This window comes from Taudactylus pleione, unplaced genomic scaffold (assembly GCF_031769625.1).
Source record: "Taudactylus pleione unplaced genomic scaffold, aTauple2 ptg000609l, whole genome shotgun sequence".
Classification (NCBI taxonomy): Eukaryota; Metazoa; Chordata; class Amphibia; order Anura; family Myobatrachidae; genus Taudactylus; species Taudactylus pleione.
Genome location: NW_028285011.1, coordinates 4,300,001 through 4,326,438, shown reverse-complemented (window position 1 = coordinate 4,326,438; position 26,438 = coordinate 4,300,001). Strand labels below are relative to the sequence as shown.

Genomic DNA, 26,438 nt, shown 5'->3' with positions numbered 1-26,438 from the left:
TTTTCTGTCTGAAAGGGTCAACACGGGACCTAATTCCCGGTACTTCGACCCAGGTATTTACCAGGGTTTTTCCCGGGTCCTACATGGGTTGGCGGCTGTCTGAAAGGTGCCGACCTGGGTTTTTCTACTCCGGGCATAGTAAGCAACGCTTATTGGCTGAGATGGCGGTGCACGGGCTGCACTTTTACTGACCTCATCTCTGTGTGACATAAAAGCAGTCCATTTTATTATGACACACTGTATATAGCAGGGATAATCTGTGTTCTGTGTGAAAGGGGTCGACCCGGGAATTTCGAGGGAATTATGTGCTGTGAGAAAGAGGTACAGGAAAAAGGAGAGAATTCCGCACAGAACTCAAAATAGAAATAATAGTAGTAATTTATTAGTAGAAACCAACCGTTAGATTTTTTTTTTTAGATACAACTGTATCAATAGTTTTTGTTGGTGGTGCTCCCACAGCCCAATGTTGCATACGTAGAAAGGAAAAGAGGGAGAGAGAGGACTAGTCACTGGGGCACTCTTAATGACAAATGTCCACTTTAAATAATATTTGCTAGTTAATTATTTAAGATGATAGCAAATCCATCCTACATAGCACAAATGTTGCACAACCATATATGAGCTGCAAATAGAAAAGAGGTGGGTAGCATGAACACATTAACAATGGATAATCCAACAAAATTCCTATCATTAAAAATTTACTTTTAATCAAAGTTGTATTAAAATCAATATCCCTTCAAACAAAATATAAGAATGATCAGTTTAGGGCGAAAATATTGTATACTGAATAGTAAAATCCCCACATGTATTCATATATACATGTGGATAGGTAAATACCCTGGTCGTAGATATAATAATAATGGTAATACCAATATCCTATTATCTGGATATATGTAGATTGTAGTAATGATACTGAGTTGCCACTCTGCTGAGTTACCAAACTGTCCCAATCCACCTCCAGTATTAGTAACCTACAGCACCTGGTATTCCCAAGTGGTCTCCCATCCAGGTACTAACCAGGCCCATAACTGTATAGCTTCCAAGATCGGACGAGATTGGGCGTATCCAGTATGGTATGATTGTAGATAATTACCCAACTGGGGAGTGTGAATGCCCAGGTACACACAGCGTAAGAGTGTATGTAGGACTACCTCACCAGAGAAGTCCACTTTGTTAAATAATGCACAGTATCAATGAAAGTATTGCATGAGCGTACTTTAATTGTATTCATACAAATGATCACATGTTTAAACATATGTCGTAAAACAGTCAAATATAATGATCTGGCTGATTATTGTATTCCTAAAGCAGTCAAACAAAATTATCTAGTTAGCTGTTATTAGTTCTGTTGTTCATAAAGCAATAACACATTAATGATGATCTAAATGACAGTGATGCACTTATGACGATCTATATAATAAGTGATTCAATTCAATCCTATTGATAGAATGCATTATCAGTAATTGCCTAACAGCTATGATAATCAATATGGCGGCCAACATACAGTGATGCATATTGAAGTAGGTCTCTGACCCCACAGGGTTAATTAAATAAATACACTGCCAATGTTATGCTGCTCTTTCCACACACTTAACAACTAAGTGTAGGTAGACAGCAAAGTGTGTGCTGTTCTTGTTGATAAGTATTAACCACACCAATATAAATTCTAACAATCATACAAATAATCGATTTCTGTGGTAATCAGCATTAGCTAGAATCTTACACATCAAAGTCTTACTCTGATCCCACCCAGCTCATTGGGTGAGTGAAGATAGTAAAAAGAAAACAGTTTGAATGTGCCAGTACTGTACAAAGAGACAATGTAATCACAATAAGAGCTCTATGTGTTGCTCATGCAAAAGGTGTCTGTAATGACACAAAGGTCAATTACAGGCTCACATAAAATCCATTTGTAAAGATGTCTGTAGTGACACAGTGGTCAAATACAGGCATACATACGATCCCAGGGTAAGGCTACTTGGAGTCCGGTTACTGCATAAGTCGGATATCCAAGGAGGAAGAGGACGCGCGTTTCGCCCAGTCAGGGGGCTTGTTCACCTCACATGTCACATATTGGGAGACAGACTCCTTAAATATGCATATCCGGAAATTAATTCCACAACACTTGGAATGTAATTGGCTAGTGAGACACATGATGCGTCTAAGTTAGCCTATCATGACCATACATCTGGTCCAATCACCGCACAAATCAGGCGCATTGCATGCTGGAGATTGTAGTCTATCAATGTACAAAGAGATATTCTTAATCTTAGATAACTGTGTTTCTCTACCATAATATCAAGTACCAATCATTAAGTCCATATCCAATATGCTACAGAAAAAGCGTAACCCCACAGCAGGAATTCTAATATAGGCTAATAATGTAATAAAATAAAGCGCTTGTGTATTCACTGATGGCCACGCATGTGGACCAATCACCGCAAACGCTAAGTGCATTGCATGCTGGAGTATGTAGTTTATCCGCTGATCTATGTGCTGCATAATCGCCATCCTAGTATAAGATGCTGGGGGTAGAAATTTATATTGGGAAATCACTATAAAGCGCTTGTATATTCAGTAATAGCCACGCATGTGGACCAATCGCCACAGATGCTAAGTGCATTGCATGCTGGATTCTGTAGTTTAACCGCTCATCTATATACTACAAAATTGCCATCACAGTATAAGATGCATTGCATGTTGGGGATTGTAGTTAATACTGAGAAATCGTCATATTGTAAGAATTGTGTTATCCTCTATCATACCACTTAGTGTAGACTTAGTCCACACCCAATGGGGCTACACAGGAGCGCAGTGCCATACAAGAATTTATTATAGATTAAAAAGAGAGAGTGGAGCCTCTGTGTTATTCTGTATGGGCTACACATGTGGGCCAGTCCCCACAGACACTGGATACATTGTATGCTGGGAACCATTGTTTATCCATTAATTTGTGTGCTACATAATCACAGTAACACAATAAAGATAATTTATAAATTGAGAATTCATAAAATATATTACAAATTAGTAGACTGATAAATAGTCAAGGTAGAATGGTCCAATCATGTTCCATATAACAGATCATATATATTGTCCATAATTCACCCTATCAGATACATACTAATAATTGTAATTAAAAAGTGATTACATATGACTAAAATGTTCTGAGTAAAGGAGTTCAGGATATCAAAAAATTCCGTGTGTAACATAAGTTAAAATATAATATGAATTACCATGATAAAGAATTTCACAATCAAAATATTAAAAAACATTTGGTGACCCAGATCTAAGGTGATAAAGTGTCTAGTGCAACGTGAAATATGGCAATCTATCAGGTTACCTCAAAAGAGAAGGTAACAATAAGGTATATATGCGAAGATAAAATAAATATAGTGATATATAATTGAATAAACTATGAAGTTCCATTCCTCAATACACTGTTCAAGAATGCCAAACTCCAAAGTAGTGATGGAAGTGTAAAAATTCAGTGTATACAAGAATGTATATAGTTATATAGATGAGGAAAAAGTGACAAGTGCCAATAAAACCAAGTGAGAATAAGAATATTGTGCGACAATTTTGTCACCAATATATAGTGAAAAGTGTGAACTAGTAATGTGAATTTAAGAGAAGTTTAGGTTATCAAATGTATTGATCACAAACGAGGAATCAAAAACATGATCATGTATAGGATCACCACGGAAACACTATACCATGCTGATCAATAAAAAGACACAGAAGAAAGAAAACAATGTTTTAGATATTAGAGATTCATGATAAACGTCGTGGGTTCAAAGTGTAAGCCAATGGATCCGGACTTAGGTTGAGTAGGGATGAAGGTGTTATAAGAATACACCATAATTAATAAACTCATTCATCCCGGTAGGATTAAGAGCACCAAGTTTGAATGTCCACAGGCTCTCCCGTTTGATCAGTTCTTGTACCATGTCACCACCACGAATTCCTATGTTGACTTTTTCCAGACCAAATGCCTGGAGCTCTTTATAGTTCCCATTATGATGTGTATAAAAGTGTCGTGCCACAGATGTTAATTTTTTTTATACACATCATAATGTGGGGACTGGCCCACATGTGTAGCCCATACAGAATAACACAGAGGCACCACTCTCTCTTTTTAATCTATAATAAATTCTTGTATGGCACTGCGCTCCTGTGTAGCCCCAATGGGTGTGGACTAAGTCTACACTAAGTGGTATGATAGAGCATAACACAATTCTTACAATATGACGATTTCTCAGTATTAACTACAATCCCCAACATGCAATGCATCTTATACTGTGATGGCGATTTTGTAGTATATAGATGAGCGGTTAAACTACAGAATCCAGCATGCAATGCACTTAGCATCTGTGGCGATTGGTCCACATGCGTGGCTATTACTGAATATACAAGCGCTTTATAGTGATTTCCCAATATAAATTTCTACCCCCAGCATCTTATACTAGGATGGCGATTATGCAGCACATAGATCAGCGGATAAACTACATACTCCAGCATGCAATGCACTTAGCGTTTGCGGTGATTGGTCCACATGCGTGGCCATCAGTGAATACACAAGCGCTTTATTTTATTACATTATTAGCCTATATTAGAATTCCTGCTGTGGGGTTACGCTTTTTCTGTAGCATATTGGATATGGACTTAATGATTGGTACTTGATATTATGGTAGAGAAACACAGTTATCTAAGATTAAGAATATCTCTTTGTACATTGATAGACTACAATCTCCAGCATGCAATGCGCCTGATTTGTGCGGTGATTGGACCAGATGTATGGTCATGATAGGCTAACTTAGACGCATCATGTGTCTCACTAGCCAATTACATTCCAAGTGTTGTGGAATTAATTTCCGGATATGCATATTTAAGGAGTCTGTCTCCCAATATGTGACATGTGAGGTGAACAAGCCCCCTGACTGGGCGAAACGCGCGTCCTCTTCCTCCTTGGATATCCGACTTATGCAGTAACCGGACTCCAAGTAGCCTTACCCTGGGATCGTATGTATGCCTGTATTTGACCACTGTGTCACTACAGACATCTTTACAAATGGATTTTATGTGAGCCTGTAATTGACCTTTGTGTCATTACAGACACCTTTTGCATGAGCAACACATAGAGCTCTTATTGTGATTACATTGTCTCTTTGTACAGTACTGGCACATTCAAACTGTTTTCTTTTTACTATCTTCACTCACCCAATGAGCTGGGTGGGATCAGAGTAAGACTTTGATGTGTAAGATTCTAGCTAATGCTGATTACCACAGAAATCGATTATTTGTATGATTGTTAGAATTTATATTGGTGTGGTTAATACTTATCAACAAGAACAGCACACACTTTGCTGTCTACCTACACTTAGTTGTTAAGTGTGTGGAAAGAGCAGCATAACATTGGCAGTGTATTTATTTAATTAACCCTGTGGGGTCAGAGACCTACTTCAATATGCATCACTGTATGTTGGCCGCCATATTGATTATCATAGCTGTTAGGCAATTACTGATAATGCATTCTATCAATAGGATTGAATTGAATCACTTATTATATAGATCGTCATAAGTGCATCACTGTCATTTAGATCATCATTAATGTGTTATTGCTTTATGAACAACAGAACTAATAACAGCTAACTAGATAATTTTGTTTGACTGCTTTAGGAATACAATAATCAGCCAGATCATTATATTTGACTGTTTTACGACATATGTTTAAACATGTGATCATTTGTATGAATACAATTAAAGTACGCTCATGCAATACTTTCATTGATACTGTGCATTATTTAACAAAGTGGACTTCTCTGGTGAGGTAGTCCTACATACACTCTTACGCTGTGTGTACCTGGGCATTCACACTCCCCAGTTGGGTAATTATCTACAATCATACCATACTGGATACGCCCAATCTCGTCCGATCTTGGAAGCTATACAGTTATGGGCCTGGTTAGTACCTGGATGGGAGACCACTTGGGAATACCAGGTGCTGTAGGTTACTAATACTGGAGGTGGATTGGGACAGTTTGGTAACTCAGCAGAGTGGCAACTCAGTATCATTACTACAATCTACATATATCCAGATAATAGGATATTGGTATTACCATTATTATTATATCTACGACCAGGGTATTTACCTATCCACATGTATATATGAATACATGTGGGGATTTTACTATTCAGTATACAATATTTTCGCCCTAAACTGATCATTCTTATATTTTGTTTGAAGGGATATTGATTTTAATACAACTTTGATTAAAAGTAAATTTTTAATGATAGGAATTTTGTTGGATTATCCATTGTTAATGTGTTCATGCTACCCACCTCTTTTCTATTTGCAGCTCGTATATGGTTGTGCGACATTTGTGCTATGTAGGATGGATTTGCTATCATCTTAAATAATTAACTAGCAAATATTATTTAAAGTGGACATTTGTCATTAAGAGTGCCCCAGTGACTAGTCCTCTCTCTCCCTCTTTTCCTTTCTGTGTGAAAGAGGGTTAGGAGCAAATTCCCGGGTCCTTCCCAGGTTGAACGATACGGGAAAAACCTGGGTTTTTGGGTTTTTTCTGTCTGAAAGTGGTATAGGCGGTGCCCAACTGTCAGTCCCTGCAATAGCTAGTCTGCTTGGCTAGTGATGATATTCACCGTTTGGAGGCAGAGCAAAAATTAGCCAGATTAGTTTATATTTTGAATATGACCGATCTGTGTACATGGCCAATGCTAGGTCTAATTTTTTTCGTTAACCATGGAGTTAAACAATCTATTGAATTTTTAAAAAGTAAGAAAAAGGTCTAAGTTTGAGCACAATCTACCTTCTCGACAGCTTTAACAAAGGTTCCCTAGATCTGGTCTTTTCAAAATCCAGTTCCCATGGTAACTACAAAATACACCCTGGAAAACTGTGTATATGGGCTCTGAGCCATACAGGCGTCCTCTATGCCTTGATAATGCATCACTGGGCTGGCTCTCGCTGCAGAGATAGAAGCATTGATAATTGAATATAAGACAAAGGCAACCTGAGTAAATAGAAAATGTTTTTTAAATCATGTGACAAATATACAAAATTAGTATCATAAAGGGGACAAAAACTTTTTCACTCCACTGTATATTCTTCATCCAGTCTCTGGTAACCATATCAAACCCAACCAAAGCAAATAGACTAAAAAATCTAAATATATATGTATATAAATGCAATAGATTTAATAAAAAAAAAAAATGCAACTTCATGTGTATACCAAACGAGAAAAGGGTGTCACTACTAATGATTGACAGATACTATAATATAATATGACATGCTGTGTATTGCAGAGGCAGTACTTTCAAGGGCCATCAAATTGTAAATTATTATGTACCAACCTGTCTAAAACCTCCTTTATGCTGAGCTCGTCTGTTGTCCAATAGTACTTGGACACCAGAAGTACTACTGCCATAGGTGTTACATCAATTGTAAGGGGGATGAAGGGTAATTTTAAGGGTGGAATTCAATTGTTTTCGCGGCCCGCGTCTCCCGTCTAAAGTGACAGGAGTTCGCGGGCCGCTATGCAATTGTTCTAGATCTTCGTGCTGATCGCACCCAAAGTGGTCGGGTTTAGCCGCGGAAAGCAGCTAAACCTGACCAAAGTGCTGGGCGCGATCGTGAAAAGTGATGTTTGGGTGCCCAAACATGTCACTTTTCGCACATTTCAGCTCTCATCCCCTTGGGGCTGCTAGCTGAAATGTAGCGCTGGCAGCTCATTGTACCTGACAGGAGCAAGAATTGAATAGCTCCGTCGGGCGCGATGGGGGCAGAAATCAATTGAATTCCGCCCTAAAAGTCACTTTGTTTGACAATGTTTTTCTGTATGTTGTGACCATTTTTGGTTATTGCACATTTATAAAAATATATAATATTTTTTAGATTTTGCAGAACTATATTGTAAATTGCATGCTTAAACTGTTTTGCCATATTAGTGGTAAGGAAATGTACTGGCCGTGTCCTATTTTACAGTTTAAAACAAATTTTCAATATAACATTTACCATCACGATAGTCAAAGTAATTGGTAATAAAGGGCACAAGAAGTATCACAGGGCTGGACAATTTATATATATATATATATATATATATATATATATATATATATATATATATATATATATATATATATATATATATAGTGAAAAGAAGACCCTTGTCCTGAAGAAGGGGAGCATGTCCCCGAAACGTTGGAGAGTACAATAAAGTTTCACGTATTTCAAGTCTCCTGAGTGCCGCTTCATTTTGGCTGGTATTGTTGGGGTCTCACCCTGTAGGAGGGCACTGGAGCAAGTTACCCCTGGAGGGGACTGGAGAACTGTCTGGGGGGGGAATGGTGTATATGTGTGTGTATACACACACACACACACACACACACACACACACACACACACACGTTGAGTCTCCCATATCCAAATATTCCGAAATATTTTTAGCATGACTGAAATAGTGAAACCTTTGATTTTTGATGGTTCAATGTACACAAACTTTGTTTAAGGCACAACATTATTAAAAATAAAGTATAAAATGACCTATAGGCTGTGTGTATAAGGTGTATATGACATATAAATGAATTTCATGTATCTACACAAACTTTCTTTGAGCCACAAAATTATTGAAAATATTGTATAAAATAACCTTCAGGCTGTGTATATAAGATTTATATGAATCATAAATGCATTCTGTGTTTAGATTTGGGCCATATCCCTAAGACATTTCATTATGGTATGCAATTATTCTAAAATACGGAATATTCCGATATCCAAATTACCCTTGGTCCCAAGCATTTTGGATATGGGAGACTCAACCTGTGTGTGTGTGTGTGTGTGTATATATATATATATATATAATTTTTTTTTTTTTATTTATTAGTGAAGCATTGATTTCAATATACATTTTCTGGTCTTTGTTACTCCCCTGGATATACTATAGTAGTAGCGGCGCACTGGTGTTTAAACTCTACACCTGACTCGTGCTTTTGACACATGTGCAAAGCGTACAAACACGTAAAGATAAAGCCAATACTTTGCCCACACCAATTAAGCAAAATTTTTTTCATTTTATAGCTTTTTGGTTTTTTTGTGCTTATTGTTCCACTTGTGCATTCAAAACATGTTGGCAGACTTGAATAAGTTCGTTGATCTCTATTAAGGCACATTGGGCAGTTTTCAATTGTTTCGCCCCCCCTCCCCCTGCGCGCCCGACAGGAGCTATTCAATTGTTGCTCCTGTCGGGCGTGATCAGCTGCCGGCGCACCATTTCAGCTCGCAGCCCCAGGCAGTGCGAGCTGAAATGGGCGAAGTGTGACCTCTTTGTGCGCCCAAACACTTTTCGCAATCGCGCACTTTGGTCGGAGGTAGCCGTTTTTTTTTAAATTTTATATCCTTTTGTAAATAACCTTTAGTTAAGTATCCCTACCCCTGCATCAGCTATTAGAGCTTTCATTATCTTGCCTATTATTTAGATCAGCAGTGCTCACCAAGCTGAATGCGGCCCTCTATGGCAGTTTTTGTAGCTCCTTAAGCTGGGTACACACTGACCTATATATTGGCCGGTCAATTGATCAGCCAATATATCGAGTGCCTGTCGGCCAGAGTGTACCAGTGAATAGGTCTGTGAACGACGTCGTTAACCGACATATCGCGTCGGCTCTACTGCACATCCTATGACCGATATCTGCCCATTGGGCAGTGTGTATGGATGGTCTGCTGACCGTCCATACACATTCAGCAGAGGCTGTGGGGAGGGGAGTGGGACACTCCCCCGGCCAGTGGTACCCGCGGCCAGAGACAGATGATGGTCTTTCAGTGTGTATGAATGACCATAATCTGCAGATCACTTGATCTGCAAATATATCAGTTCAGTGTGTACCCAGCTTTAGTCACGGTTACAGAACATTGGTAGTAGTGTCCTCTTTTTCCCATTGTGGTATCTGGGAAATCCAAGTGGTCCCCATTTCCAGGAAGATAAAAATGTGTCAGCAATGACACCTGTTTTCTATAGTAATCCTGCTGTGGTTTGTGTGAGTTACTGTACTGCCTATACAGACCTGGCCAACTTGTGGCTCGCCAGCTGTTGTAATACTACAAGTCCCAGCATGCCCTGCCACAGTTTTGCTATTATGGAATGCTAAAACTGTTGCAGGGCATGCTGTGACTTGTAGTTTCATTACAGCCAGAGAGCCACAGGTTGGCCAGGTCTTCAGTGGTTCAGTAGGTGTGATTTATTGTCAAGGAAGCAGGCTTCTGTTTCAAGAGATGTGATTGAGCATAGTACATGCTGTGGTTGTGCTTCCCCAAACCTTACAGAGGGAGATCTGTTTCTGAAGTCCCAAAAAGGGGGGAATCTCTTCTGGGCCCTGGTAAGTGCTCCAGACACTGGCGTCAATGAATTGAGGAATAAGGCTGAGGTGACAGAGGATCTGGGAGAGTCTCTCTCGCTCTGCACTGCTCAGCACCAACACTGGGAGGCCAGCTCCGAAAGCCAACAAATGCCCAGACCACCCGCTTTGCAGTCAGACCTGTAACTACAATCCAAACATTGCCCATCCCATTACTGGCCTGAAACTTGTCAGCTGCAAGATGATGATTTTCCAACAAATTATTTTTTAGGGTATTCTAGATTTATTTTATTAATAAATCTAAACAATCCAATATATGCAAAAAAAAATCCTACGAAAGAACATTACATTTTTAGGTTTAAACGGACAAATTGTGATTTTCTTTAATTTAAAAAAAAAAAAAAAAACTTGCCGCCCTCTTGGACTTGTTAACTAATGAGTGGCTCTTGAATAGTTTCTAGTAAGCACCACTGATTTAAATGCATCTGAACACTCTGCTTTTCCTTTTGTCAAATGTGGGGGTCCTGTATGAGTGGGGACATTGATTGCAATTGATAACCCCTTTATAAGATTTCATTGTGATTTTATATACAGAGCTGCAGTTGCATATTCATGTCTTATTTTCTATTGTAAGTGCACACTTGTATGGTCAATACAAAATAGTAGATTACAGGAGTACCATTTTTTATGGCTGTCAGTATTTTGTTTATTGCATTTGCAGCTGTTTGAAAGTTTTATTTGGATACAACTTGTTTGTGGCAGCAGTTTTCATTTATGATGCAGTGATCAGGTTTAACCTTCTCGCCCTGCCATGTTGCCCACTGGTGTAAGATTATAATATCTGTATTCCTAGTCAAAGTTCCATCTTGTGACATCTGTGTGACCTAAAAATGACATGCATAACAAGTCTGTGCTTTCCAACGCTGTGTGCAAATAATCCTTGTAACCTTTTACCATCCCCTCCTGTTCTGAAAAGTGCATAAGAAACTTTTTTTGTAAGATTAACACCTGCATTTATAAAAAAAATACAATTATTTTCTGCTCTGCTTTTAGAATGTGTGTATGTATACGTGTGTGTATATATATTTTTTTTTTACGGCAAGTGTCAACAAATTTTATGTTTGCGCTTCTATTACAAAGGTAATTGTCAGAATAATATATGGTAGTTGGACAATGGTGAGTGCAGAGTATACCAATTTGATTTTATACATCTTTGTTGCAGTCTCCCTAAGAAGCCCCTCTCTACGCGCCTTGAAACTCTGCTAGCGCCGGGCATCTTTTGTGCGTAAGTGCTGTCATGTGGATAGATGCCTAGTCTCATGTAGGACCCCCACTAGCCCGGCAAAGTGCAGCAATTGGGCATGGCATCAATTCCACAAGTAGATGGATGACCTCTGGAGAGATGTTGACCTATGCCGTCTGGGTAGCTTCCCACAGCTCCCTGATATTTGTAGGTGCAGGGTCTTGGGTGCAAATGGACTTCTCCATCATGTCCCATAAATGCTAGATTGGGTTCATGTCAGGCGAATGTGGTGGCAACACCATTCGTCTGAGCTCTCCAGAATTGCTCCTCTAACCATTTTTGGACAACTTGGAACTGATGACACAAAGCATTATCCTGCTGTAATATTCTATCATTGTGGGGGTACATGAAGGGCTGTGAATGGTCAGCAAGTAATGCAAGGTATCAGTTACCCGTCACTGACCTGTTTAGGCAGACCCAACCCATGCCACGTAAATAACACCCCACACCCTTGTGGACCCACCACCAGCCTACATGGGGCATTTTTCACAACTGGGCTCCATGGCCTTGGACCTGTGCAACACCAGAAACCTACAATCACACCAAAACAACTGGAACCGTGACTCATCCAACCACATCACGTGTTGCCAGTCCGCCAGAGTCCAATTAGCAACATGTTAACGGGCACTCTGGTGGGTCTTCTGTTCTCCTATCACATGGAAGCTAAAGATATCCAGCAGGTCAGTGCAGCGTTAGGTGTGATACCTCTTGCATTGGATATGATTTCAGCCAATGTCGCTTGTCTGTTACTAAAGACAATTCTGGTCAGATGCCGCTGGGCACGATCATTTGGTGCCCGTAGTCGGCCACTGGGCTGTCTACGGTGGGTGGTAATGCCTTCAATAAAGTATACCTGGTACACATGTGACACCATAGATCGAGGACCGTTGAATGTCCGCTCAACTCCGGAAGTGGAATGTCAAATCTGTTGAGCACCCACTGTCATGCCCAGTTCACATTCCGAAAATTTGCGTTACCTTGCCATGAGCATCCTAGCCGGTGTTCAAACTGACGAGATGTCATATTACACTGATGCAGGTCTGGGCATTTAAAAGACAATACGGTGATGCCAGCTACTATATTCTCTTTTACATACTGCTATCCCATGACTTTGGCACTTCAGTGTGTGTGTATGTATGTGTGTATGTGTATATATATATATATATATATATATATATATATCTAAAATAATAGTAAAACCATTGTAGACTTTTGACAGAAGCATTAATGCCTGAAAATATGAATAAATTACATAATCTCAACTGCAATCTTGTCGCTCTCCAAAGTGGGTTGCTAAGAGATTAAAAACCTTTGCATCTCAGAATGACCTCCTAACACTCTAGTGTCTGCTGTTTGCATTTTAATAGTATAACTAAATGTTGTGATGGTTGGCAACTCTGCTCTAAAAAATAAATTAGAATTGCAAACATGGAGGTTGTCTCTTCAGAGAATTGCCAAGCTGCTGTTTTCTCTTGTTTACGGCCCTATTCAGACAAGATTTAAAAGCGAAGATACTTTGTTCTCACTTTAAACAGAACATGAAAAACTCCCCATAGTACAGTGTGATATTTGCTGATAGTTAATGGCTGATGAATGCCACAGGCTACTGTGAAATTGATGCAACACAAAGCGAAACAACCATTTGTTGAATTGTGTGCGCACAGGTCCATTGGATTACATTATGTTTTGGACTATATGCAGGAAAGGGTATTTAGCAGGCACAATAATGCTTTTTGAATACCTGATTTCAAAGCCCATTTTTTATAAGCTCGATTTTGATTGTGGTTTTATTAAGCAAGTTTTTAACAAAGTTTTGCTAGTAATCTTCACAGTCCAGTTTAGTTTCAGTGGTCATTATCCCTCCAAATGTTTGCCCATATCATTCATATGTTGTATTTTTTTTTTTTTTTAAATAATGTATTACTATTAAGTTTTGTAGATCTATTTTTGCTATGGCTAGTAGGTAACTCCCATGTGACAGACACTGGACATGTATATTTTCCTCTGCTGATGACAGTGATAGCATACGTGGCAGGTGAGGCTCCACGCAGACTCAGTAAGTTGTATTCAGGTTGCAGTCATGATCTCATTACTAATGTCTAAAGTCATTAACCCTTGCTCTTTAGTAATTTTGGCAGTCATTCAAAACATCTGCACTTTTTTTTTTTTTTTTCAGTTTTTTTTTTTTTTTTTTAAAGTGAGCAAATATTTTTCTAGTACTGCAATCTATTCCTTACATTTTCTTTTTAGTGCATTTGAGGAACCTCTGATGCAGTGCAGACTGCTACTTAAATTTTTTTTTTTCTGTTTCCTACTTGATGTGTTAGGTAGCAACACTTTAATGTTACTCTATTTTACAACTGGTATGTTATATGTTAAAATGTTGATGTGTCTTGCCAAAATATAGCAAAATAACAATTTAAAGGTCACGAGTGTAACACATACAAACAACCCCTACCCCCATAAAAAGTATAATCCTATAATAGATTCAAAATAACTTCCATAACCTGTCTAGTTAGCAGACCTTTTTAATGTAGTGTGGTATAAGTGGTCAACAGTAAATAAGTTGACAATGAAAAGGTTGACACCAGTATCTCGACCCATTCTGAATGTCGACATGGTCATTAGGATGACCAGTACTTTGTAGATCTGTATTTAAGTCGTCATGGTTAAATGGTTCAACACATTCAAAAGGTTACCATTTTACATGTCTACACACGAATGTCGTCGACATGGGGGTTATTTAATTCAGCACAAAGTGAATAGCGCCGGAAGTTGGTCGCGGAGCTATTCAGGAGGGTGCGAGAAGTCGTCCTTAAGTTGGCTTAACAGGGCATTGAATTTTGAATAGCTCCAGGAGCTCCTTCCCGGTGCTATTAACAGCTCTCTGAATTGAATCACCCCCATCATTTTTTGGGGGTTATTTTAGCTTCACCCCAAACCTAGCCCTAGTATTCATCAAAAAACCATTTTGACTTTTTAATCTCAACATGTTAAATGTCGACCATTTAACCATGTCTACCTTAGTACATGTCTACATACTGGTGCGTGACCAAATGACCATGTCTAACTATTGACTCAACATTTTTACTGCTGGCCGGATACAGTTTTCATGCACTGCTTGCGGTTATTGATTCCAGGTAAATAGAATGGACACTTGTTTTGCAATATAGTGCTATAATGTATATAGGAAACATGGTGTAAATGTCTTGTTATAGTGTGGTCAACTTGTTTTTTCATTAGCCTGATGATTGCAGTATGGACTGTATGTATATTTTGATCGCATGTAAAACCTCTTGTATTTGCTTTCTACAAGAATATTTTTGTCCAACTTCTTGCATGTTTTAACCTGTTTGTCTTAAACATATTTTATTCATATATAACTTGTTACATCATGTCTGTCCTGATCTTCAAGCATAACATTGTATTTTTTTGTAACCAGCACATATAACAATGTGCCCAGCAGGTTCTGAAAAACAAATGCAAATCTCCCAAATGCAAGTGGATGTGACATTGGGATATGAAACAATCGGTGCTGATGTCACCCCCACATTTGTGTTTGAGTATATTTTTGTTTGTAGATATTTTTTTAATGTTATTTATGTGTATATTATTTGCATTTTTAAATGTTCTAACTCTATTCCATCAGTGGGAGGTTATTGCTTTATAAGTAACAAAAAAACATTTTACTTGTATTGTAGTGCTGCTCTGTACTTTTCAGCACTCTTAATACGCCTTTCACACACAGCCTGCATACAAAGGCTTTTGCCAGTGCACGTGCACCGACCCAGGTCTAGATTGTGTGAATGGGGCTGACCCGGATGGGAGACCTAGGTCCGCAACCATACTTTGTACCAGGGTTGGGAACTGAGACCCGAGAAATTCATGGATTGATAGACCCGTGTGTTTCTCTGTTCATCCGTCTGAAAGGAGTATAAGGGTATGCAATAGCATAAAGACAGTGGGCCTGATTCTGAGTCACACACAATGCGAATGCAGTTCCAGATGCACACTGCGAATGGTATGTTGAACGACTGTGTGATTGCACCAACCCCTTTTGCAAGATTAGTTGTTGTCATTGACGCACATGCCTTATGCCAGGTTATACCATGTCCCTCTTGGCCAGCTGACAAGATTATTGATTGCTGAGTTTATCTTATGAGAGAGCCAGAGGTTGGCAACCTAATAATGAACATGGTTTTTAGATGCTATTAACCACTTAACTGGGGCTTGGTGATATGTAATGCGACCGGAGCCAGAAAACACTCCTTAGGTATAATTATTTATTTATTTTTATTTTTTTTATAAATCCGATTTTAAAAAATTTATTTTTAAACTAGATTACATTTAAAAGAATCAATTTCTGTGTGGTTTTGAAGAAACAAAATTGTCAGTTGAGTGGTTTTAAATGTAAATTACTACTGTACCAGAACATATGCACTTACCACCTCAAAATTCTTCCACTCCTCCCCGTTGAATGCAACATGCCCAAAGACCAGACCGGTATCGGACCTTTCTTTTGTCTCTGTGCTTGTGGTTCAGCTTCTCTCCTTGTAGAAAAATGGACCTAGGATTGTTTGTTGTCCAATGTCACAGAAAGGAAGCTAGTTACCATATATCTATGCTAGCGGCTGTCGTATAGTTCTCTCTCAAATAATTAGACATTCATGTGGTATATGAACCTTCCAGCTGTAAATCCTGTTTTTATTCAGAGATGGGATTAATTTCTGATGATTTAGAGCCTTGCGTTTTCCAAGTCTTCTGCAGACATACCTCTGAAAAACGATCCACTGTCATCATAGTTAAAATAATTACCATAGCTAGTAATAGGTCAAATTTCCATTAACTACTGTATAGTGGCAGATGCCGAATATGTGGTGGACTGCCTGGAATGATAACATAATACCTAGTCACTAAACTGTGAATTTCAGTAGGTGAAATGATAGGGGGACATGTGCAACATGGATTTACAAACCTTCACTTTCCCAGACTTATGCAGTAATGTTATGATAGAATGATCGGTTACTACTGACTGATTAAAGTAGTTGACATTTCAAATTTTTTTTAAAAACTACAAGTCTTTATATGTTGAACCTTACAACTTTAACACATTTATGTGCAGTTCTTTAGTTATTAATTTAGTATTCATCCATAGTCTACTTGCATAATGGTTGTTGGGTATGCTGTTTTCATGAATGGGATTCTAGTGTTATGATTAATTGTCTAGATACGCTCATCAATATATATCTTTTCTACTTCAGGGTCCATAGGGTATCCACAGGATACCTTGGGGGTATAGGTGATGACGTCAGGCATCGGGCACCATAGAGTTAAGTTTTCAGCCTCCCCAGGATGCACTAGGGTCCCCCTCCTATACCCTGCCCCCAAGCCAAGGCATCTCAGTTTCGTTGGTGCCCGGCTCTGAGTCGGATGCACCTGTTTAGAGGGGGGCTAAGGATAGCCCCTGAAGTTTTTCTACAAGGCAGCTGTGGCTGCACATCTGGAGGTACAGCATGGACAGTCACAGTCATTCTTGACGTCCATGCTGTCTTCCCTACACCCCCGCCGGTACCAGAACGCCGGTACTGATCCGGGGATGCTGGTAGGCATCTGGGGTCACAGCTAGCGGTGACCCCAAATGTTTGGGGGACAGCAGGTAAGCAGCGGGGTCCCGAGGTGGGTCCCCGCTGGAACATGGTCTGGAGTCCCCCAGGCAGGGGGCTCCCTGGGGACTGGCTGCAGCGTGGAGCCAGGTTTCGGACCTGCGCTTCTACTACCCCCCTGGGACAGCGGACCGCAGCTGAGCGGTAGCGCTGCGGCGTCCCAGGGGTTAATTGCATGCCAGGGAAGCGCACCTTCCCTGTACACAGCCGGCGCCGCCTCCGCTGCATACAGCCCTCTCTGCACCTGCCGATTGGTCCTGTGGCAGCGCTCCTCCCCCAGGCCGGCCTCCTCTCTGCTCCTCGGGGGCCATCTTAATGGAAGCATGGTGAACGCTGCTGATCGGTGGCATCGTGGTCTGGGTCCCCCAGCATACCTCTCCTCCGTTGGAACCGGTCTGTGTATGCAGCGCTGAGTCCTACCAGGCCCTGTGTCTGCGTAGTTGAGGATCAGCGCTGATAGTGCAGGGATTGATTTCTTTGCATTGTATGTGACTGCTGCTAGCGTCTGCTGCCTGTACTTTCACTTTCTACTGTCAGCTTTTTCACTGTCCCTGCTCTTCTTCTACTAAAGCCCTTGCGGTGCGGTGATTGCAGGGCGGTTCTCTCACTATACTAACGCGTATCAGTGAGAGGGGTCACATACTTGCCATCATGTCTGAAAGTGATTTTCCTGACATGTCAGATAACCTGGGTCGGATTGTTCACACTGCACCGTGACCCAGCTCATTCCCATGTCCAGCTCTGGTCGCTACCTGGGTTGAATTCCCAGGTCACTTGACCTGGGTTATTTTTCAAGGATCCTACCTGGGGGATCGGTATGAAATACCACCGGACCCAGTTCAAATCCCGATGCCGGAAGACTGGCAGCAGTGAAGATCCCGACAGGGGATTAAGGTTAGTAACACTAACCCTATCCTTCCCCTAACCCTAACCGTCCCTTAGGGGTGCCTAACCCTACCCTCTCCCCATAGTGCCTAACCCTAAACCCCCCCGTAAGTGCCTAAACCTAACCCCTCCGTTCCTGCAGCCTAAACCTAACCCTCCCGGGGGGGTGCCTAATCCTAACCTGGCCCCGGGGGTGCCCAAGTCTAACCCCCCTTCCCCTAGCCTGACGGACGCCAGTCTTCGGGGCTGGGGAGCGGTCTCGGGTCCACACTTGTTCCAGGGCAGATGGACCCAGGTGGAAAAGGAGCTTCCGATAAACATCTTGGAACTCCGTTTTCAATGCTGTCCAGCAGGCCCATTGGGTTCTCCACGGTCATCCCGTGCAGGTCCAGTCGGACAACGCCACCACCGTGGCCTACATAAATTGGCAAGGAGGAACCCGAAGTCGGGCGGCACTTGTAGAGGTGTCCCGCATCCTGATCTGGGCGGAGCGCAATCTCCCTGCCATATCAGCGGTATTCATCCCGGGAGTCCTCAACTGGTAGGCCGACTTTCTCAGTTGCCAGGACGTTCATCCGGGGGAATGGTCTCTGCACCAGGACGTCTTTCAACTTCTGGTGGACAGGTGGGGTCCTCCAGAGATCTACTTCATGGCGTCACGGCACAACAACAAGTTGCCGGTGTACGGGTCTTGCACAAGAGACGAAAAGGCGTCTCTGGTGGATGCTCTGTCCGTCCAGGGGACGTTCCGGTTTGCCTATCTCTTTCCTCCGTTTCCCCTTCTTCCACGGGTAATTCGGAAATTCAAACAGGAAGGAGGGACGCTCCTGTTGATAGCTCCCGCGTGGCCCAGACGGCACTGGTTCTCAGACATTCAGGGTCTGTCCGTAGACATCCCTCTGCGGTTGCCGCTACGACCGGACCTACTGTCACAGGGTCCTTGTCTTCACCCGGACCTGACTCTGCTGTCTTTGACGGCGTGGCTGCTGAGACGGCCATGTTAAGGTCCAGGGGGTTTTCCAGATCTGTAATACGCACTATGCTGAGAGCTCGGAAACCGTCTTCTGCAAGAATATACCATCGTGTGTGGCATACGTTCTTCCAATGGTGTCGACCGAGAGGTTATGCACCTCGGGAGTTCCGTCTGTCTAGAGTGCTAGCCTTCCTACAGGCGGGACTAGACAATGGGCTTCGCCTTGCTTCTTTGAAGTTGCAGGTGTCTGCCTTGTCTGTCTGGTTCAATCGTAGGATTGCTACAATCCCTGATGTGCGCACCTTTATGCAAGGTGTTCTTAGAATTCAGCCGCCATTTGTTCCACCGGTGGCACCTTGGGATTTAGCTGTGGTCCTAAGGGCTCTCCAGGGACCGCCGTTTGAACACACTCTGCTCAGTGGATCTTAAATGGCTGACAGCTAAAACAATTTTCATTCTGGCCATCGCTTCAGCCAGACGTGTTTTTGATCTAGGGGCACTCTCTTGTAGACCCCCTTTCTTGATTTTTCATGGGAACAGGGCGGTGCTGCGCACTCGTCCTGATTTTCTCCCCAAGGTTGTTTTCCGTTTTCATATCAACGAGGAAATCGTTGTTCCCGGCTTTTAACTCACCTGACCTGTCGGTGGGTGAGGCCACTTTGGGCGTTGTGCGGGCCTTAAGGATTTTTGTTGACCGCACTTCTTCTTTTAGGAAGTCGGACGCCTTGTTTGTCCTCTATGGCTTCCGTTAAAAAGGGTTGGCCTGCTTCAAAACAAACTTTGGCAACTTGGATCCGTATGGCCATTTCAGAAGCTTATCTTCATGAAGGCCTGCAAGTTCCATCCTCTGTGAGGGCTCATTCCACTAGGTCTGTGGGTCTTTCATGGGCAGCTGGACGTGGTGCCCCTGCAGTCCAGATCTGCAAGGCTGCCACGTGGTCCTCGGTCCACACCATTTGTGAGGTATTACAGGTTTGACACCTTTGCCTCTCAGGATGCTTTTCTCGGGCGGCGGATTCTCCTTTCAGCACAGGAGCGTCCCCACCTTTGAAGGATACTGCTTTGGGAAATCCCCAAGGTATCCTGTTGATACCCTATGGACCCTGAAGTAGAAAACTTAGGGTTAGGCTAGGGGAAGAGGGGGTTAGGGTTAGGCACCCCAGGGGGGAGGTTAAGGTTAGGCACCCCCCCCAGGGGACTTAGGTTTAGATGGCGGGGAAGGGGGGATTAGGGTTAGACACTTTGGGGGAGGTTAGGGTTAGGCACCCCTAAGGGAGGGTTGGGGGGGAATTAGGTTAGTGATACTTACCTTTAGGAACGATCTGTATTTTCACCCTTGCCGGGCTGCCGCTGTCGGGATTTGAACCTACTACACCCGTTAAAAACATAAGTTGCCTTTACATAAATAAGCTATTAACATACATCTTTGTGAACGTTATTATGTTTCCCATACCTTCACAGACCTTGAGATATTTGACACTATATTAAACCGCTGCAGGACTGTTTAATGGATCACTGGGCAGCAATCGTATGTATGCATGTATGTATGTACAGTAATACAGAAGAAGCCCTAGAAAAAAAAAAAGCATGGTAGAAAAAGGTTATCTCCTCAGATATAAATGTTAAGAAAACTGAATAATACAAACTATTTATTACACAATATAATAGTCAGCACAAAGATGGTGTACGGAAAGGCAACAAATTCAAAGAACCGGCTGGTTACCAGATTTATCACCACAGAAAAGAAGGATAATAGAAACCTGGTCTTTCGTCTTTTAGCCAGGTGTTCTCTACTAGGAATCTATCTGAAATACCGACGGAGGAGATGCTGGCTGTCAGTATAGCGACAGCGGCGTCCTGATGGTTGGAATCCCGACAAGGGAATGGTGAGTGCTGTTTCTCATATCCTATTTACCTCCCAACGCTTCTTTTTTGTACCCTAATACTAACCCACTCTACCCCGCACCCTAACCCTCCTGGTAAGTGCCTAACCCTCCCCACCTATTGTCTAACCCTAACCTTCCCCCCTTAGTGCCTAACCCTAACCTCCTCCCCACTGGTTCCTGAACCTAACCCATCTCTCCCCCACCCCCTCCCCCTTCCTGTCTGGAGCCTAACCCAAAGAGTCCCCCTGGGTACCTAAACCACCCCCCCTGGCTGATACCTCCTCACAATCGGGCTGCCGGGATTCCGACGTCATGTCTGTATTCCAACGCTGATGTTCTATCTGTGATCAGGATTCTGGCAGTCGGCGTCCTGATCGTAGGGATATTTATCGCATCCCATCTACTAACATGCCCTTGTGGCCTACATTAATGTAGGGCACACAGCAATAAAAATGAGCATAACAGCTGGAGAATGTATAAGAAACACAGAAAACAAAATAACAATACACAGCATTCTAGAATCTTTTAGTAACTCATGTTTCATGGCAATCTAAAAATTAGAAATAGCTAAAAGACACTGACTGTTCATCCAACCCATACATAGAAAATTTACAGTCAAACCACCCTGGGATCTAACAACTATGTCTGACCTTGGTTTGTGCCTGGTAAGTACTGAAGATGGAGACCCTTCAAGAATACAATGTATGGTAGATTTCCACAGTGGGAGAGTTCAGCAAACACCCACCTACCTGGGACACAAGCAAATCGAACGACAAAGAAGAAAATATACCCTTGTACATTTATATTTGGTTTTATATATAAAATTACGTAAATGTATATAGACTAATATAAAGCCTATGTACACATTTTATACACTTTTGGGAGGCTGGAGCTGAACATACACTCGCCAGTTACCAGACTGCAGGGAAGGAGACTGGGGCGGAGTTTCAAGATCCTGCAGAGACTGATTGGAAAATGTACTTATGTCACTGCAGCTTTCAGGATAATTAAGAATTTTCTTCATATAATCTGAGATGGCGTTATATAAAGTAAAGATTTCTGGAGTATTTTTTTTTTTTTTGTTTGCTGAATAGCAAAAAAATTTAAAACACTGAAGAGATGGGCATTAACTGCCGATAATTGTGTTATCTTCTCCGTTAACCCTTTGCTGGATTGTGAAAAGTTTCTGCATTATTTAAGTAAAAGCAGAGAATTCAGTAATTAAATATTTAATGTTAAAAGTACCTCCAGTTCTCCTCCACGGGCACCTCTTTAGTTGCCGCTCTATCGCGCACGTACCTGGCCATTAAACAATGGACGTGCATGAGGGTGGGGGTTGCAATAGTGGTGATGAAGCATTACAGTCTGAGGGAGCTGGTTGGGACAATGCATGTCACAATGTCTATTTAAGTGTACATGTGTGTTGGTGGTATATGCATTGGGTGCAAAGTATGTATACGGCTTTCTTATTACATCTCATGGTACTTGCAGACCGCCTGCATCCCGATGGTAAGTATTAGGGTTAGGCGGAAGTTGGGAGGAGAAGGGTTAGCCTGCGGTAAAGGTAGGTTAGGCTACTTATCTTCAGGCGTATATTCTGACCACCTGCATCCCGTACCCAACCCTCTTGACCAGGTTTTTTTTTTTCCTTTTTAGATAAAAATCCTATTTTCTTTGGCATTTCCACATTTGCCCCAACCATGGATCCCACCTCTTTCAAAAGCTGCAATTTATGTAACTTTTTTGCCCTAAATGACCCTGTATTTTCGCTATTACTGAGGCACTGCGCCTCCTTCAGTTCTTTCCTAGTAGGCCTCCATAAAGTCCTAGAGGGCGATAATGTGTTGGCGTTTTTGTTCTCTTGTTTCCACATTTTCAAACTGTGCTTAAGCACTGCCTCCACCACCCTTCCTTTTTCACTTCCTTTTATTAACTTGTCTTAAATAGAAATTACTGAGTATGCGTGTGTATCTGTAAACCATAATGACATTTATATTATGTTGAAGACATATGCCAGATCTCTTAAGTAGGTATTGTGTTTATATTTGTGTGTGACCTAATGCTAAATTGCACAACATTTGGTTCATAAGAAGTTTTGGTGATAGGGCGATGAGAAGAAATTGAACACAGTCTTTTTGATGCATCTCATTGCTCATTGGCCAACGCTGATGCCAGGATGTAACCAAAGACTACCCTCCCACCTGACAAGCTGTCAGTCAGTATTGCAGCTGACTGACAGCTGTTTGGGTTCCTGAACTGAACATTTCAGTTCAGGATATGAGTGAAACCTGTCGGCAATGTACAGATGACTATTAGCAGGTCATATGTGACCTGTGAGGGTCAATAAGTACTTTTTTTCTAAGCACCAGATTTTGCTCTGCACACCAACCTTACTTAAGTGTTGTATATTAGACCTGGAGCCAGTTATGGGTCTGCACATTAGCCTCTTTTCATATTATAGAATTAGAGACTCAATATTTTGAACCGGCTCCTATATTTTGAACATTTATTGAGGTCAACTAGTCATAAAATGTGTGTATATATAGATCTAAAGTGTATCTGTAATTTTATATTGTTGTGCAATTCTATACATGAGCGTGCAGATGGGTGTATTTGAAACATTTACAGAAAATTAATTTGGGCACTTTAGTGATTTACACTTGTCAATTTCTACTTTAGATACGGATATGAATGTGTTAAAGCAAGACCAAATTTGCTGCTTACATTCTGATATTTTGCCAACCATGTTGTCCATTATTTTGAGGCTGTAGTTTGTATTACTCAGTGGTACATAAACTCTGGTTTAGAAGCCTATTTCCCTTTGTGATATTTTCTATTGTAACATATTCACTTTTTAGCACTAGTTATTCTTTCATGAAACTGAGACTTCAGTATGTCACCATGTTGCTGCCACAGCTGCTTCCGGGAGTGCTTTTGCACAATAATATGCTTGATGCTGGAAAACAGTTTTTTTTTTTTTTTTTTTTTTAATAGAATGCAAAAAAGTGACATGTTTTTATCATTCATTACAATTTTAATAATGTCTGAATGGCAGTTCACTTCAACATTGTTGCCACCTGACCTCAATTTTCAATTGTAGCCCCAGGCTTTAAAAGATTTCATTTTTGGTATTGACAAATTAGCCAGTGAAACTAGAATGTACTGTACACACACAGTAGAGCAGTGGTTCCCAAACTTTTTTGAATCACGGCGCCCTAGAGTATCAGCATTTGTTCCACGGCGCCCCTGTGCCAAAAGTCTCTTCATTTAATTTTTGCTGAATTTCTCAATAAGTAAATTGTGCTTATATGTCACACTTGGGGTCAGTTATGTGGTGGTTGACAGGGCTGTGCTTCTTTTTGTCCACATTTTTTTGATTGACAGTCTTTAGCACTATTTTTGCCTATTACACTGGCTAAAAATTTAATTTTATTTGTTGCTGGACCCCCAAGCTGAGGCACACCTGCAAGTGCACTGAGGCACCCCAGGGTGCCACGGCACACCGTTTGAGAACCATTGCACTAGTGTGTTGGACCTGTCATTCTCCCTCTTCCTCCCTGCTGGCACTGATGCTGTGCTGCAGTAGGCAGACTGGTGCCTCCATTAGGCTCCTACTGCACATGTCTGGGACAGACGTTTTTAGATGATTATATAATAGGTATATGTGTGTGTATGTATTTATTAGAACTCCAGGAAGGAGTTTTAATTCTGTATGTAAGCTTTAAGCTAGATTTAGACAAGAACTGATGCACTTGTTTTCTGTTTGGGTGAAAAGTTATAACATGTTTAATTTTTTTATTTTTTGTCTCCACAGCATTCATTCAGTCTGATAATATCATTGAAGTGCTTCGTTTTGATGAAGGCGGACTTTTAGAGGTAATTGTTTTTACAAAGTAAAGTCTGTTTGCAACTAAAACTACTTATTGAAAATCTGTTAACAGGCCTCCAACTGAAATAAATATGCAAAATAGAACCTTTCACAGCATCCTATACACATGACCTAATGCTCATGCCACTTAAAAATATTCCTGAGCCCTAGGAACTCCAAACTCAAATTAATTCTATATTGTTCCTAGATAATCTTTATATGTACATATTAAGAGTTTAATTCAAAAGGGAAGATGTTTATCAATCTCGGTGCACATCTATATAATCATTGGACAACTGGTCGGACAGATCTTCCAATTCTTACATTGGGCAAAGTTGGATCCATTTTGTGAAGACTGGAGGGAACATAGTACCACCTATAAAGTAGTATGTGTTGTGTGTTTTTTTTTTTTTTCCTTTGATACGCACACAAATTGCGCTAGAGGCTGCCCGGCTGTGGAACTCTTCCCATTCTTCATCATTGAGAGGTTCCCCCAGATCCAACTCCAAGGCAGATTCATGATTTGAGTGGTGAGTTTGCAGCTCAGAATATAGAATAGTGATAAGTTCCCTGGTGGAACCGTGTTGGAAGCACAGAGATTCACAGGTGGTAAGGGGCTTGCTCGTTAACTGTTGGTTAATAACAGTATGTGTTGTAATTAGATAAATTGAAGAAAAGAGTATGGGGAATATTACACTTTTATGGTAATGTCATTTAAAAACCTAATTCCTCTAGCCTTCCTAGTTCTAAATGATAGTGTCTCAGGGGGGAAAGTTATGTTTATTGTATAAATGTATGAGTGAACTTTACCTTGACTGCGATTGGTGAGGTCCCAAATTGCAAGAGAATTGGTATATATGGGTGTGCAATTTACTTTGGTTGCTGGCATCTAGTGACCCACAGGAGGGAGGAGGCAGAGGAATACCCAAGCATATCCGCTTCAATCGCAGTTCAGACCAGATCAGAAGTAGGATGGTTCCATAAGACTCACTGTACTATCCTGGCTTCTAAATAGTAACGTTTGAAGTCTGGAATGCCCAGACCCCCACCCTAGGATTGTCTTTGGATAACCCGTAACCTGAGTCTGGGGTGCCTCTCAGACCAGATACATTGAAGACCTGGGGGTGGACATGGACTTCAAAGGCTTGGAGTTCATTATATATCTTAAAACTCTGGGCCTCATTCAGAGCCGCTCGTTCGCTCCGAGCGATGTTCGCACAACTGCGTATGGGTCGTAATGCGCATGCGCCAACCAGTCAGTGCGGTCGGAAATCGAGCGCTCGCAAAATAGCGAGTGCCTGCTAATTTGAATGACAGAATGAGGTGTTTTGTGGGTGGTAACAGGGGAAGGTGCTTGAAAACGGGGAGTGGTGATCCGAACTGAGGCGTGCCAAACGGGCGTTTTAAGGGTGTGCATACTTAACAAAGCAGCGTCATCGGCCACGTCACTTGGTTGTCTCTTAGCCTGAACTGTTCTCATGATTGCGGT

The 26,438-nt window shown here is 41.4% G+C and overlaps 1 protein-coding gene and 2 pseudogenes across 3 annotated transcripts in view; 2 read left to right on the top strand and 1 right to left on the bottom strand.

Moving 5' to 3' along the window:
• The window catches only part of TMEM131 (transmembrane protein 131), a 299,432-nt gene that overhangs the window by 42,616 nt on the left and 230,378 nt on the right, over positions 1 to 26,438 (top strand). For all 3 annotated transcript variants that reach the window (XM_088454095.1, XM_088454094.1, XM_088454093.1), the window contains exon 2: positions 24,896 to 24,957. In XM_088454095.1, coding sequence (XP_088310221.1) covers positions 24,896 to 24,957 — 62 coding nt within the window. The remainder of the gene's footprint in view (positions 1 to 24,895; positions 24,958 to 26,438) is intronic.
• LOC148480584 (5S ribosomal RNA) lies at positions 969 to 1,087 on the bottom strand (annotated as a pseudogene).
• On the top strand, positions 5,892 to 6,010 carry LOC148480583 (5S ribosomal RNA; annotated as a pseudogene).